At 35.2% G+C, this 15459-nt stretch overlaps 2 protein-coding genes and 6 non-coding genes across 8 annotated transcripts; 4 read left to right on the top strand and 4 right to left on the bottom strand.

Annotated features, from left to right (window-relative positions):
- The first annotated feature begins 1159 nt into the window (after window positions 1-1159).
- C54G7.13 lies at window positions 1160-1301 on the top strand. Its single transcript, NR_071079.1, has one exon. It is a non-coding gene; the product is annotated as an Unclassified non-coding RNA C54G7.13 (non-coding RNA).
- Window positions 1302-3427: 2126 nt separating this feature from the next.
- On the top strand, window positions 3428-10593 carry ifta-1 (Anaphase-promoting complex subunit 4-like WD40 domain-containing protein). The gene is made up of 27 exons (NM_076539.7): window positions 3428-3561; window positions 3614-3803; window positions 3852-3975; window positions 4303-4450; window positions 4495-4575; window positions 4631-4688; window positions 4735-5025; window positions 5451-5596; window positions 5646-5771; window positions 5815-5898; window positions 5945-6049; window positions 6175-6364; window positions 6412-6467; window positions 6519-6575; window positions 7052-7190; window positions 7274-7374; window positions 7428-7918; window positions 8283-8420; window positions 8550-8682; window positions 8731-8929; window positions 8984-9066; window positions 9117-9236; window positions 9285-9420; window positions 9894-9980; window positions 10024-10153; window positions 10196-10295; window positions 10344-10593. The coding sequence occupies exons 1-27, from the start codon at window positions 3484-3486 to the stop codon at window positions 10491-10493; spliced, it is 3741 nt and encodes a 1246-aa protein (NP_508940.4). The 5' UTR covers window positions 3428-3483; the 3' UTR covers window positions 10494-10593.
- C54G7.1 (DUF19 domain-containing protein) lies at window positions 10560-12229 on the bottom strand. The gene is made up of 6 exons (NM_076538.3): window positions 12137-12229; window positions 12011-12090; window positions 11760-11923; window positions 11049-11202; window positions 10893-10994; window positions 10560-10840 (listed from the first exon to the last, which is right to left on the bottom strand). Exons 1-6 carry the CDS (start codon window positions 12224-12226, stop codon window positions 10651-10653), a joined length of 780 nt encoding a protein of 259 aa, NP_508939.1. The 5' UTR covers window positions 12227-12229; the 3' UTR covers window positions 10560-10650.
- A 187-nt stretch (window positions 12230-12416) lies between these two features.
- Window positions 12417-12624, bottom strand: C54G7.17. The gene has a single exon (NR_071078.1). It is a non-coding gene; the product is annotated as an Unclassified non-coding RNA C54G7.17 (non-coding RNA).
- Window positions 12500-12698, top strand: C54G7.7. Its single transcript, NR_071077.1, has one exon. It is a non-coding gene; the product is annotated as an Unclassified non-coding RNA C54G7.7 (non-coding RNA).
- A 243-nt stretch (window positions 12699-12941) lies between these two features.
- C54G7.6 lies at window positions 12942-13080 on the bottom strand. The gene has a single exon (NR_071075.1). It is a non-coding gene; the product is annotated as an Unclassified non-coding RNA C54G7.6 (non-coding RNA).
- Window positions 12942-13080, top strand: C54G7.5. Its single transcript, NR_071076.1, has one exon. It is a non-coding gene; the product is annotated as an Unclassified non-coding RNA C54G7.5 (non-coding RNA).
- A 1792-nt stretch (window positions 13081-14872) lies between these two features.
- Window positions 14873-15015, bottom strand: C54G7.10. Its single transcript, NR_071074.1, has one exon. It is a non-coding gene; the product is annotated as an Unclassified non-coding RNA C54G7.10 (non-coding RNA).
- Window positions 15016-15459: the final 444 nt, after the last annotated feature.

Raw genomic sequence — 15459 nt, 5'->3', positions numbered from 1 at the left:
CAAAGTTTCTGAAAGAAAGAAACATACTAAGGAGTTGTTTGTAATTTAAAACTTTAAAAACTTATTCACTTATTTACCCAAAATTTCTCCTAAAAGGCAAGAACAAATCACATAACCATTTAGATAATAAAATAGAGCAAATATTTTCACATGTTTTGAAAATAAGAAAATCAAAAAATATGCAGGTACGGCAAAGTTAGAGACAAAAGTGTGCCTTCAATCTGAAAGGACGGTGTTTTTTTGACACGCAAAACGGGAAATCACGCAAGTTCCGGATTTAATATAGGAAGAAGGCAAAAAAAAATTAAAAAGAAGGCGCCAAACTTTTTCTGAATAGTCGCTGATTTTCAATTAACAAATCACTATTCATTTGAGCGTTAGGTTTGACAGAGATTGCATGACAATCAGAAATTTGTAGCGGATTGGAAAAAAAGGAGGGATGGGGGGAAAGATTCCATACTTCTTACGTGTAACAGAGAATTGTTGCAATATAATACAAAAACCAAAAGAAAACTTTCGTCATGTATGTTCAACCAATGGTCAAATGTTTCTCAAATTTCAACTATTTGACTCACGTACGTACTTCATACTTTATAAACGTCATTAAAAAAAACTACAAATACCAAAAATGGGATTTGTATCCCCCATCCTATCGGAAATTGCTTTTTCTCTGTAATCTCATGATTATAAATATGGAAAAGGCTTTAGCGAGTTGTTGGATGATAAGCGATGTAAGGGTGTCGACACTTCTCGCGCGGATAAGCAAAGGGATTTATCTGATTCACAATTCAAAAGAATAATCTTGCGAAAGTTTATACTTTTATCAAAAAATGTATTTCTTAAAAATTGTGGCTTCAAATTTGATGAAATTTTATTTTTAGATTTTTCCATAGAAGTCTGGGCTATAGGAAAACAAGAAACCCATATTTAATTTCCTGGAAGCTAATCAGAATAACAATACAAAAAATTAGTTGATTCCTAGAATATTGAAATATCATAATGGAAATCGTTAGAGTCTGCTCGTAGCGATTGGATGCGAAAATTTTCATGAGCACAAATCTCGTGCTAGAATTTTATGGTTTGATAAAAGCAGATGATCAGGAAAGATAAGAGTTACTGATGTCAGATTATAGGGAGGAGAACAATAAATTCCGAATGAATTATCTAGCCTAAATTAATCCTGTAGTTGTCAAAGTGGAATGTGTTTTGTTTCATGGAGATTTTGCCGCTCAAATCTTCTCTTTCAAATTGTCGAAAAGAAGAGCTCAAACAAATTGCGGTGTGCATTTATCTCCCCGATTGAGGAGAAACGTGTGTTTTGGGCAATCTGCCGCCGACAAAAAGTGCAACATCTGCGGCACATGCGGAGCAACTTTGCCAAATGCATTAGGTTCATGAGTTGTATGAATGGATTGGCGGAGACATTGGAACAATAGAAAATAAGTTTGCAATTGTTCGTCATTTTTGCAGTTGGAATTAAAAATGCTGCACGAAAGGAGCAGAAAAATATTAGACCGCACTATGTTGTGATTTCTATTCCAATTTCCGGTATTTTATTTCAACGGATATGAATGTGACCCTTATCGAAGCTTCTCGGAAGTATGAAAGACTTTAACTCGAAATTGAGCTATTCAACATCCAAATGGACAATCGAAAAATACACACAGAAAAGATTAATCTGAAAAAAGAAAAAATATTCACATTTTGTTGAGATTGTTTGTGGAAGAATGATCGACCAATAATCTTAGCCAGAAAGCTCTAAAAAGATGAGACTATGCCTTTCATTTACGCGGGAAATTAAATATAATTCAGTCAATTTTTCTAGATTTGTAAAACTGTAAAAATCTTTTTTCTTATTCGATAAACTTTAATCAAACATTTTACAGTCCAAACTTTTGAAAAACTCAAACAAAAATTTGTTTTATTAAAATAAAACTCATTGGCATTTCTCGACTCACAAAAACTAAAAATCCGTAGAGCCAAATAATTTTGAAATTTGTATTCCTGAATGAAAAAAGCTGATAATCTGTATAATTTATTTTTACCAGATGTAGTTTTTTTTTCTAAATTTGAACACACAGTGTAAACAACCTTGACAAACTTCCGTGGAATTAACTTCATACTATAAAAAACTACTAATATCAAAATTGGAAAAAAGTTGTTTGAGTCAAAAAGAGGAAACTAGAGGGACAAAATGAAAAAGGGACCAACACCATTTTTGTTTCAACCGAGATTTGTTCACCACTATTTTCTTTGTTTAAGTTCTTCGTCCAAATGAAATCGTTCACTCCTCCACTGGGAAAATTCATTATTTGTAAGCGGGTTTTTAAGCAGTACGCTATTTTAAAGTTTGCTGAAAAATGAAATTAGATAGAAAAACAACTATTCAAACATCTGGAAAATCCAAAAATGTAACTCCTTATTTTTTGAACAATATAATTTTTGTAGTTGGAATAAGAAATTATTGTTGTGCAATATTTTATAGTGGTTGTATGAATTTTTCTTCCAAACAATTAAGATTGTAACGCTGTAAGCACTCAATTAATCAGTTCCATAAATATGCCGGGACTCTTTGAATAGTATTGAAAATAACACTTCCGGCTCAAACATTTAATTTAAAAAGCAAGAATAGGTTTTTACTTTACGATTGAGTCTGTGTGGATTTGATCTATAAGTATTTGAAATATTGGAACATGACCGAATATCATGATAAAACACTCTAGAAAATTTTTTAACTTTCAGCTGCGGTAAATTGCCACATTTTCCAAAATTTAGGAATTTTTAAGAGAGCCTACAGTGTTCAAACACAAGCAATTGAAATGCGAAAAAAACTAGAAAAAAAAAGGAAAAACAATTTTTGTCGATTTTCAGAGTTGTAGTAGGTGAAAATTGAATGTGTTCCACTGACTAACTCACTGCGACCACTTTTTGAAAAAAATTTCAATCGATTTTCGAAACTTTCTACTATGGTATGTGGTTTTTTTTAACAAGTGAGTGGCTTTAAAGAATTTATTTACTGACCATACTTTATTGTTTGCGTTTTCAAAACTGTGAGCTTCTACCTTTTTGAAAATGTTGAGTTTTAGAGAAATACAAATTATAACCATTTCTATCGGAAACTGTTTTGATTTTTTTGTTTCATGAACCTATTTCAGTGCTATTCGACGGTTTTAGAAATTAATTGCCAAATTTTTATTGCTTCAAATTTTATATGTGGTTTTTTTTGTTGTGAATTCGAGTATTTTTGTGCAACATTTTTTCTCTAGGCCAAACTAAATATTTTATGCCAATTAAATTTTCCTCCGCTTAAAACACAGTGTGCACTGCACCTGTCCCACATCTCTTTTGCCGTGAGTGTCGTTAACTGCGCGTTGCCATGGCAATAACGCTTGCCAAAGAGGAGGCTGTCAGCAATTGCGTTCCAATTCTTTGTCTTCCGTCGCCGTTTTAAAATATTGTTGTGATTACTTTTTATCGAACAATATGCCGCCGATGTTGAATGTTATGGCAAATTACAATGAGAAAACAATTGGAAAATTGACAATGTCCGTGTTCCGAAAGGTAAATTAATTCTTCAATTTTAAAAAACTTATGATTTCACTGAAAACTTTAGTTCAATTTGGGACTTCCCGAACACGGACAGCTCCATTTTGCCGAGTGGAACTACAACAGTAATTATATTGCATGCGGTGGTGCACTAGGCAAGCTGAAAGTCGTCAAGATAGGAACGGATGCCACTGATTTGAATAAATCCCCAAATGCTGCAACTCTTGTGGTGAACCAAGCTTTGGAGGGGCATAATGGTAACTGAAACTTTGTAATTTAATTTAACAACAATTTAATATTTGCAGCAACTGTGATGAATGCTACGTGGAATGAAAATAATCAAAAACTGACAACGAGCGACACGTCTGGATTAATTATTGTATGGGGAATGTTCAACGAACAATGGTGTGAGGAAATGATTAATAATAGGTAACATATGATTTTTCAACAAACATGTGGGACCTGGTCTCGACGCGACAAGTTTTTGTTTTTCACATTTTGTTAATTGCAAAAAGAGTATACGTCTTTAAAAGGCAATTAACTTCAAACTTTTTAAACGATTTCCCATAGTTTTTGGTATATTTTTTAAGCAGTTTGATAAAATATAACAATGCAACAACATAAAATTCAACAAATCGCAAAAGAAACTATAAACATTCAATAAAAACTCCGCAGCGACAAGATTTTGAAATTACAGTACTGTGTAATGTCTGGGTATTAATAGTATATTCCATTAACATAAATTTATTAATTCAGAAACAAAAGTGTGGTTGTTTCAATCTGCTGGAATTTAGAAGGAACTAAAATTGCCATAGCATATGCTGATGGAAACGTGATTGTCGGGACGTTGGAAGGAAATCGAATATGGAATAAAGAGTTGGAAATACAATTGGCTGCGTGCGAGGTAAGCGGCATAAAAGTAATATTAATTGAACCATACAAGTTAAGTGGGCGCCTGATGGAGACATGCTGATTTTTGGAACTGCTGACGGAAAAGTTTCGGTTTTTGATGACAGTGGATCACATTTTGTAAGTTTATTTAACAATATTTTAAGACTATTCAGCAAATTAATTAATTTTGTAGTTGGATATTCCCATGCACTGTCTAGAAGCGGAGGATCTGGAGCAAGCATTAGCAAAGAGTTAGTTATAGCAGTCACATAATTCTTTACATATATTATTTTTTAGAAGAGCATCAAAAGGAGGAAATCGTCTGCTTGAAATACTGGAGTCCAACGTTGAAATCAAAAACTATTTTGGATGAAATGGAGAGAGATTTTGAAAGAAAATTAGAGAAGGATCGTGAGGTAACTGGAACGGCGATCTTCACTAATTTCCCAACAAAACCACCACCAAAAGAGTTGCCGGAACATGAAAAGAACACGGAGCCCTATCAACCAGTTCCTCCAGATCGTCCCCGATTTGTGGTTGCCTATGCGAGAGGAATGATGCAACTGATGAGATCTTTAAATGATCCAGGTAAGTGTCGTTGAGTTTTAGACAGGTCAACAATTTTAAATTTTGAAATTTGACGAAAGGGTCAAAAGTTAAATTTAAGTGCACTATTGAAAAATAGCTATATATTAGTATACTAATTCAATTAAAAACACTGGACAACACTAGAAATCAGAGGTGACTTAAGTTATGAAATTGTACAAAAATTACCTATTGCATCATGGCATTCCAAGTTTTATTCTTGACAAGTAATGTCAGAAAGAAGGAAAATACTTGCCTAATTTGAAAATATCATAGGTTTCAATTTGGCTGACACGTTTGAAATTTTTGAGACTTAACTGCTTCTTCATTTAATTTTCCTGGAAAGTTTTACTAAAAAAAAATCAAAACATGTAATTTCAATAATTATAAACATTGAAACTCCCTTTCATACATTTTTGCATTTTCAGAACCAGTCGTTGTTTCTATTCCGAATTTCAAAATCACTGGAGCCAAATGGTCGCCCAATGGAGCTTTTTTAGCAGTCTGTGGAAATGATTCAGACAAGGACGAACCAACTTTTTCAAAAATTCATTTTCTATCTGCTTACGGACATGTAAGAATTTTTATAGTTTTGCCGTGTGCACACAAAATTGGTTTTTTAGATCGTTGGATATTTTCAAACAAACGACTCTTGTATAACAGGAATTTGTTGGGAGTCAACAGGTCTTCGAATGGCGATTGCAGCTGCCGGAACTCTTCTCATTGGACAAATTCGCCCAGAGTTTAAGGTATGACATTCATAATATATTTTCATAAGTCCTTTTTTCACAGTGGGGATCAATTGAAGAAACAATAGTCTACGTTTACCAAAAAGAGGAGCTCTACCAATACGGCATAATGTTTTATGACTACAAGGTAATCAAAAACTTGATTTGCATACAAAATTTTAAGAATTTCACAGACTGATGAAAAAACTGTCAAAACTGTGACTCATTTCGAAAATATGGCCTTTTATCGGGAACATTGTGTTTTGATAAATCGACAGGATGACGGAGTCATACCACATGTAAGTACCAAGCAAGTGACGGGATGCTGATAGCTGATTTAGAAAGTTTTCCATATGGGGAATTAGGTTATACACCATCTACACTTGCTACACAATTCCGAGGCAAAATGTAAATTATGTTTCAGTACTTCTGTCAACTCTGTAATAGCATCGGAACATCACTAGACTACAACGTGACAACGGTTCGTCCAAAGTTTGCATGTGTTAATGGAATTTGTGCGGTGATTGCTTCTGAGGATAGATATTTTATCTGGCATTTTGTACTTCCAAAGTTTAACTCCGTGCAAGCAGGAATTCATGTCCCTGGAAAATCTGGTATTTGCGAAAAACGGTAACATATAATATTATCAGTATTCTTATAGGTGATTACGTTTTGGAAGAACAACAAAGAACAATTGAGTATGGCACTAAACGTTTAGTGAGTTCATCCAATTTTTAACAAATTGAACACAAAAACTGATTTTTTCAGCTTGGGAGCAAGGATGAAATTTGTGCTCTTTGCATTGGTGATACTTTCTTTATGATGGTAAGTTTGTTAAATAAAAATTGAAAATAGTGTAGTGCCAGTAGTGATTTTGCACATTTTGTCCGACGAAACTTAAAAATTGTCTAAATTTTGACTTATATTAATAATTAATTTTGACTTATTCACTTTTACTGAAAGTTCGCTCTTAAATTTCAAATTTTGAATTCAAAATTTCCCAACACTTTATGACAAGATTTTAAAAAAAGTTCAAGTTTTGAAAAATAACTTTTACCTATAATCTGAAATTTCGACAAACTTTTCTGTGTCAAGGCGGCTAAATTGATTTTTAATCTGAAAAGTAGAAATTCACTGAAAATGTAAAACTGGTTTCCCTACTTACTTAGAAAGAAACCTGAAAAATTTTGTAAACCACAAAATGAAAATGATTGAAAAATATTAAAAATCGGAACTCCTTTTTTTTAAATATTTCGGGCGGTAATTTTTTCTGCCATCTTTTTCACTAAGAAAACTTTCAGGCGTTGTTAAGCGGTGGAATCTATAGAGTATCACTAAATGACGGAGTTATCACTAACAGCTATCCAGTTTCCCCATCTATCAATTCCATTAAGTTGAATTGTACTTTTACCCGCCTGGCAGTTATCAAATTGGTTGAACGTAAGTCATTTGTGCTTATTTATTGTTTAAATCATTTATTGGAACAGGGCGTGAAAGTCGAATAAGTCGTAGATAACTTTCAGAAGTTCCATTTCAATTTTTGTTGTATGAGTTCGACGGTGATGAATTGAAGCTGATTTACACAAGTGATAAGAGAGACGTCTGGGATTATGAATGGGATCAGGTTTGTTACATTATTTTATTTTTGAACAATTTATTACCTGAAAATATTTCAAGAACAATAGCAACATGCTTGCCCTCAAGGATAAGCAGAAAATATTGATTTGTGACGGAAATTCAATACTGGAGCAGTCATCTGTGAATGGAAGCATTCTGCTGTTTCAAAATTTGGTTGTTACCGCCGTCAACATTGAGAAAATTTTACTGACTCCCGAAAACCCAACGAAAACATGCATAGTGGAGGTTATGATAAAAGCAAAACAAGACGTCATGAACCTTGTCAATGCGATGAAACTCGAAGAAGCCATAGATTACGCGGAGCGAAGTCCTCACTCGGAGCTTTGGAGCATGATTGCGAACTATGCAGTTTTTAAACATGCGTTCGATTGCGCAGAACACGCGTTTGTAAAACTTGGAGATTACGCAGGGGTTCAGTTGGTCAAAAAATTAAGGAATATCCAGTCAAATGATTTGAGGAATGCCGAAATATACGCATACCGTGATACACTTGAAGAAGCAAAAACTGCATTTTTGCAAGCTGATAGACGGCAAGTCAATCGATGCATATAAAGCGTGAATGTACAAAATCCAAAATCTAAAAAACTTTGTTGTTCTTTGTCAAGAAAACCTCAAAATTAAACGGTCCCTACTTACTAACTCAGCGTCGCACAATGTTCACTTTGCAGTAACGATCCACGCCCTCAGTAAGGTAAATATAGTGCCGTGCGGAACCCAGTAGATGTCGGACCACGAAATCAGTTACTCGTCTAATGAAGTACTGAAAGGTTTTGAGTGTGGATCCTTTCAGGACTCCAAATGTATATTGATATTTAGTTTTCCAAATTTAAAATAGTTGAATACTGAATGATTACTAAAAATTGAAACTTTAAATTTATAAAGTTGAAATTTCAGAGACCTAGCTGTTGAAATGTACAAAAAGGTTGGTGATTACGCATCTGTATATGATTTGATTCGAAATGATGACGATGATGAAGGGAAATGTGATGCATTCAGAAACATGGCTGAAACACACTACGAAATGATGGAATGGTAATATCTTTCTAATTTTTTTAAAAATTATAAATATGGCTTCCACGCAAACGCCTGCTATCCGGCGTGCGGCGCGCAACCCAAAAAGTGTCGGACGCTGAGAAGCATACATTTATCCTATATTTTCAGGGAAGAAGCCGCCAAGGCTTACTCCTATTGTGGAGACACCGCAAATCAGATTGATTGTTTGATAAGAGGAAATCTTTTTGGAGAGTTGGAAGTTCTTGCTAGAACTCTCTCAGATGACAGTGAATTTATGGAGGTACGATTTTTTTTTAGAAAGATGTTGCTTTACATGTTCTTGTTTTAGGTAATGGGCGATGCATTCACATCTCGCGGAATGTGTGACCAAGCTGTTGAATGCTATTTAAGACGGAGCCTGCCACAGAAAGCATTGCACGCGTGTAAAGAGCTGAATCAGTGGCAGAAAGCACAATTCATCGCTGATGCAAATCATATGGAAAATGTGGAAGGACTATTGGGAAAATTCGCGGTTGAAATGCGAGGAGGTTTGTTTATTTTTTAAATTTTTATGTTAAATTCTAATTTTTGTCATTATTCAGAAAGCGACGAGAAATCATTATCTGCTCTTGCACTTTATATGCGAGCAGGAAGACATCTTGACGCCGCCAAAATAGCGTTTGATGCAAGTTTCCGTCTCTTGTTTTTTATGTGAACCCCACAATTTCCTTTCAGATTGCAAAAGACAGAAAGTCAAAGTATGTCCCATATGAAGAGTTGAAGCAGTGCTACGTGCTCGGTGCAGTTCTCGTAGAAAATCACAGGCAAACTATCAAGGAGTTGAGGAAAATTGATGTAGCTGATTTTGAGAATTGAAATACATAAATAATTGATTTATTTCAGAAGCACAATTTTCTGGAGGATGCGTTAGATGATGAATCCGGGTTGAGTGCTGAGCAGTCAAGAATTTTGGAGAATACCTGGAGAGGAGCAGAAGCTTTTCATTTTATGATAATGGCACAACAACACTTTTTCGAGAGTAAGAATGTTTTAGATTTAAAGATAATACTGTGACACGGTTTGAAAGTAGGGAAATGTTTTTTGAAATCGAATCATAAGTAATAAGTAAATCTTTCTAATTAAATTTGATACGAACATTTGTAGTTATTTTCAAAAATCGCAATTTACGTGTCTATTTGTATAATAGTTTGATTTTTTTTTGAAAACGACAATTTTGGCATTTGCTTGTTTCTGAACTTGACTGTACTTTGAAAATTTTAAAAATTATCGATTATATTCCAAGATTTCTGTTTACCGCGTATTGTTTTTATTACCAAAATACCGTTTTTGAAATTTTACTCTGTCGGTGTTTTCAAATCTTTGCCAAAAATTTCCGAATCTGCCTAATATTTAATTGTCTATCAACAATTGGAACGCACTTATGGGTAAGAGAAAAAGGGCATTCGAATTATGAAACACTCCCATAAAATTTTATTTCAAATAATGTTTCAGACAGAATCAAAGATGCTCTTCAAACTTCCCTGATTTTATCTGATTACGAAGAATTTCTTGATCCGGCGGAAGTTCACTCTATGATCGGTAACAACGAGTAATTTCTTTAAGGTTTTAAATAAATTTTTAGCTCTCGCAGCAGCAAATGTCAATCAATTCGGAATTTGTTCCAAAGCAATGATGCGCTTGGAAGCGTTTGAGGAGTTTGACGATGCTGAAAAAGAGGAGATGAGAAACTTGTCGTTTCGATTGTTCTCAGAGTTAGTTAGATAAATGAGTTTGGTAATTATATATACATTTAGAAATCCTCCAGTGAACCCCAACTCGGCTAAAGTAGCTTGCTCCGTATGTGATGCTAAGATCGATCCGTATGACTTACAGTGCAGCGAATGTCAAACAAAGGTAACTTTAAAAATGAGCTTGAACTTGTTCATTAAAAAACGTATTCAGTTTCCCGTGTGCATTGCATCTGGAAGATTAATCCTGGACAATATTTTCTGGCTGTGTCCAAGATGTAAGCATCGTGCTCATCAACATGAAATACCTAAGTACAATTGCTGCCCGCTGTGTCACGATATGGAATCTTTCAGAGTTCCTTGATATTGATGTTGTTGTTTTGACAGTTATTTGGTTAAACGAAATATAAAAAAATATTAAACACAAAAACTTTAATTTGAAATAAAAACAGCATTTAAGAAAAATCAATACACGTATAGGGAGCACAGATTGAAAACTCTCAAAAAAAAGCAAGAAAAATTTAGTTTTTCACAAAGAACACCGCAATAAGTGAGAAGGCAACAAAAGGGAGTTGAGCCGAATTTCGTAATTTTCTTTGAATGGTTTTTGTTTTTTGCCATCCTGTCATTCCTTTTTGATTGAGCCAGTCCTTACAACTCCTTGGCAATTTTCCGATTGTATTTGTTTGATCGAGCAGCTCCAAAATTGTGCTGGAACACGTTTAAATAGAAAGTTTAGAATCTTTTTTAGCCCAAAACTCACTGTGATGTTTGATGATTTAGTTTGACAAGAAACCTAGCCGCCGAAGACCCACAAAAGTCATAGTTCTCATTGACAAAGCATTTGTCGTACTCATAAACGCTTCTGAAATATGGGAATATGCAAAAATAACGTCGCGTCAATGGATTTCTGGCTTACTTGCACAAACTTTCCAGTGACTCCTGTATTCCTGTGGGACCACCTTGAAGAAGTTGCATTACTTCCGCCTGTAGAAACGTGGCTAGTGATTCACATCGTTCAGAAATTTGGTGACCATAGTCGGACCAACACGGGACTATATTGACACGGAAATCTGAAAAAATCGGTCCACATGACAAGGTATTATTAAAAAATGTCAAATTTGTTTTTTTAAATATTCAGTTACCTGTTTTTTGCTGGTCCGATTGACACAAAACTATTACCTGGAACATTTTTAAGCGGTGCAAAAATGTAACAAACCGTTAAAATTATATTTCAGTATTGAACTTTATATTTAAAGGTGGACTGAAGGTTCGAAGTGTTTTGAAGGTATTGATTGAAATTTGTGCTCAAACAATCGAATTTCGTAATAAAGATTCTCAAAAAAAATCAAAAGTTTTGACTTCAGGAACTTCAAAATTTCGAAAAGTTCAGCTAATTAAATTTTGTCAATTTTTCAGTGTCCCGGCTGTTGGAAATTAACTTTTATCTAATTATCATCCTTTATTGCATATTTGGATCGTCTATGTTACGTTTTTATTTTTATTTAAAAGACCTGTATAGCCGTTAAGTAACCAATTTCTGTGATTTATGGTTATTTATTTGCTTTAAATGTACCTTAATCAAATTTTTGTATCATATTTCAAATTTTAACAAATCTCTATAAATTACCTGTATCATTTCTAAAATCGTGGCATAAAATCATCCAAACGTTTTGTCCTTTGATTAGTATCTCTTTAGCGGGCACATTTGGGCATCTCTGCAAACAACTGTGATACTCGTCATTTCTCCTGCACGCCCGATTCAATCTGAGCGCCATTTTGCCTTGTCCAAATCTAAAACAACAAAACAATAAAGTTGCTGAACAACAAAAAAAAACATAGGTAATAAATGAATAATAAATTCGTATTTAGTATTATTACTTTAGCAAGCTGTTCATTGGAGTGACCATATCAATCGACCATTCATGAAAATCTCCCATATCAAACTGCATTCCGTTCATCTGAATTTTTGATGAAAGTATTAATAAAACAGTTGTTATCACTTACATAATTATCTTTACATTTGAGAAAACATGGTTCCTGAAGCTCTTCACTATGGCATAAGCTCACTATGAGAATTGCTAAGTTCAGCCGCATTCTGTAATGTTTCATGGAAATTGAATTTAACAGCATATTCAAAACATTACAAAAAACCAATGAAAAAGTGTTCCTCATAGTGATGTGTTTTCTTAAGCTACACATTTTAGTCGCGATAAATGGAAGTAATAAAGTTAATAGGTTTGTTGATCAGTTTTATTTAGGTCCCACTCCCCCTACTTACACGAAGCTTCAAAAAACAAATTGAAAAATAAGCGCGTTATGAACTATGAAATCAGAACGCGCAAAGTAGAAGCAACAAAAATAAAGAAAAAAGAATGTTGTGAATAAGCATGAGGAGCACAATTGAATCTGATGCTCAGGGGAACAATTAGCGGGAACTTGAAGTTTTAGGGAGCATGCGCAAAGGGTCGAGCCTCCCGGGTTAGGACGAGTAGTGGGGACGCTGGGAAAAAAAATTTGAAGCACCGCACAAATACACAGATGAATGGCGGGTGCTCTCCAAAAAAGTAACCATAAATTGTATTTGCCGGTTCTGGGGGCCTGGTCAGCAATCCGGAAAATAGAGAAATGTTGATAATTTATCACACTAGACGCTGAAGTCGGGTAGGTCGGACCTCCGAAAAGTTGAAAGCATGCAATTGAAGGGAGCTGGTGTTGGTGGTGGTGGTGAGTGCTCTAACGCAAAAAATGAATGAGGACGAAAGATGGGAAGGGTGTGTGAGTGAGAAGAAGGAGAAATGGCCCGTGGTCCCAGCTTGAAGGTGAGGCACAGAACATCGTAGAAGAAAGTAAAATTAGTCGAGTTTTCGGGTCGGCCCTGTCACTCACTCACGATGTCTTCGCTGCTTCCCGGAAAAACGGGTTGAATATTCAAATTAATTGCGTGGTCAAGGTTTTGAAGATAAATAGTGAAGGAGCTAAGAACAGGAAGCCGACGAAATGTGGCCGGATATAAAGTGGAAAGTAGAAGAGTTCCATTTGTTGTTGTTGCAAAAGAGCACAACAAGAAATGATTGAAGCAATTACATCACTCGTTGTGAAATTTAAACGAAATTCATCCAATTAAATAATAGCAAGCGGCGGTTCTGAACAACTATAATGAAAAATGACTGTATTCACTTTTTATATCATTTACATAGAAAAAATACTTTGACAATTCTCTAAAAGATTGCATATATGATTTTTCTTTGAATTTTTATTGTTTTAATTTGTCATTTTTTAATCCTGATTACCGTCTTTGTGACTACGATGTACATTTCAAAAAAAAACCAACAAAAAAAACTGTTTTTTTAATTCTACAACCATCACAACGTTTGGAAATTATTTTAAGAGTAGCAAAAAAGTGTCCTACCTGAAAACATAGCAAATGTTTTGTTCTTTTAGGTCATTGTACAACATTCTTTGTAACTACGCTATTCATTTCAAAAAACCCAAAAAAGCGACTTCGGCAACTGCAACTAGAGCTGCGTACACCTTGATTAACTGCAATTGTTGATTGGTTTAAATCATTGAGGGGTGGTGACAAAAAAAGGCACACTTCCCAAGATGGCGAACGGCCAGAGTCACTATTTATGGTGAACGGTCAGAGTCACTAATCTTGGTGAACGGCCAGAGTCACTATATTTGGTGAACGGCCAGAGTCACTATTTTTGGTGAACGGCCAGAGTCACTAATCTTGGTGAACGGCCAGAGTCACTATTTATGGTGAACGGCCAGAGTCACTAATTATAGTGAACGGCCAGAGTCACTATTCATGGTGAACGGCCAGAGTCACCTGAGGAGGGCAACGTAGGACGTCCTAAATGACAACTCTAGTTGTGAGACACCGCGTGAGTCCCAGATGCTGGCGCTGTCGCTGGCTTTATGCCAATGTTCTAGACTGATAACTGTCTTGGTACAGTAAGACTACATACTTTTAAACCAACTTTGGCCACTTTCTAACTGCCATTAGATATGAACCACTTTCCAACCAATTTTATCTGCTTTCTGACCAACTTTACCCACTTCTCAACCAACTTTCGCCAACTTCCACACATTTTTTCCAGCGTAAAATTAAAGCGTTTAAAGCGTAAAAACTCTGCCTCATTCAACCAACTTTCGCCACTTTTGTGAATGGCAGTTAGAAATTGGCTAAAGTTGGTTGCGAAATGGCGTCGATTTACCAAGTGTTTATAGCACCACTATTCAGCAACATAGTGTCCAATCAATCATTCAGTTTGCAACTTCTAGTTGATTGAGAACATGCCAGAACAATTTTTTAGAGTAGCCCAATTAATTTTCTATGGTACATTACGTGGAAAAATTAGTCTTCGCATTGTTAATGTATATTTTCTTTTTCCTATTTTCTTTTCCAGGTTAAAACATTTTTCGTCAGCAATACTTGATTCAAAAATTCGTCATAGCTAGCATTCACATCCTGGAATCCTATATTTGCAAAGCCAACAGTTCAATTTTGAAACCCGAGTTTTGCCACTCAAGTGTGCGTTCGTTTCTATTTTCACAGCCAAAATCGTGCCCCTCTCCCCCCGTCGGATATTGTATGTGACAATCTTATTTTCGAAATCTATCCTTCTTGCACACCGCAAGCTTACACTGTTCTTGTTTCGAAAACACAACATTAGCTTGCTGCAGCAGCAGTAGGCTCGAGCACACGGTGTGTTCAGCAACAAGTGCTGCGCGCTCACGACTATTCAACATATGTCTATCTAGATCTTCCGCACACTACTTCTCTTCAGCAACGAGCCGCCGAGTGGGGGCTCTCTTCCACTCTCACCACTCCGCCACATCCACTTGTATGCTTATCACGCTTGTATTTTGGCTTGACCAGCAAAAAAACTGGAAACGTCGGGATGGTAGAAAGTACAAGCGGTCAAGAAGTGAATAAGCGGAAGACAAGAGGAGAAAAGACGAATACATGATTATTTCAAGTGTCTTCTTGACAAAAGGTTTTGTCAAAAAAGTGAAAAGATTGAGATTTTTCCGTGTCCTAGAGTGGACCAGTCTTGACCAGTTCCAATAAAGAGCAACAACAGGGTATATAGTAGTGATCAACATGTGAAAAATCGAATATCTAGGATGTAGCCTAACGCTTTAAATTTTTGACAGTAGTTGTACATACCGTATTTTCCCTATAAGACTTGCTGTTCCTTGCTTCATTTTGGCAGCAAAAAGTATCTGGAGAGATAAAAAAATTGTATAAAAAATTGTCAACTGCCAAATTATTAGTGAAACATTTGTTGATAAAACTTAATACAACCGAGCTATAAGCT

This window comes from Caenorhabditis elegans, chromosome X (assembly GCF_000002985.6).
Source record: "Caenorhabditis elegans chromosome X".
Taxonomy (NCBI): domain Eukaryota; kingdom Metazoa; phylum Nematoda; class Chromadorea; order Rhabditida; family Rhabditidae; genus Caenorhabditis; species Caenorhabditis elegans.
Note: the sequence above shows the minus strand (reverse complement) of the source record. Positions and strands in the feature narration are given on the sequence as shown.

Coding starts and splice junctions, on each gene's coding strand:
- ifta-1 (NM_076539.7), top strand. CDS start 3,484: ATGCCGCCGATGTTGAATGTTATGGCAAATTACAATGAGAAAACAATT. Junction 6,468..6,518: donor AGTATGGCACTAAACGTTTA/GTGAGTTCATCC, acceptor TGATTTTTTCAG/CTTGGGAGCAAGGATGAAAT. Junction 6,576..7,051: donor GTGATACTTTCTTTATGATG/GTAAGTTTGTTA, acceptor GAAAACTTTCAG/GCGTTGTTAAGCGGTGGAAT.
- C54G7.1 (NM_076538.3), bottom strand. CDS start 12,226: ATGCGGCTGAACTTAGCAATTCTCATAGTGAGCTTATGCCATAGTGAA. Junction 11,203..11,759: donor CGATTTTAGAAATGATACAG/GTAATTTATAGA, acceptor CGATTTTTTCAG/ATTTCCGTGTCAATATAGTC. Junction 10,841..10,892: donor CTAAATCATCAAACATCACA/GTGAGTTTTGGG, acceptor AACGTGTTCCAG/CACAATTTTGGAGCTGCTCG.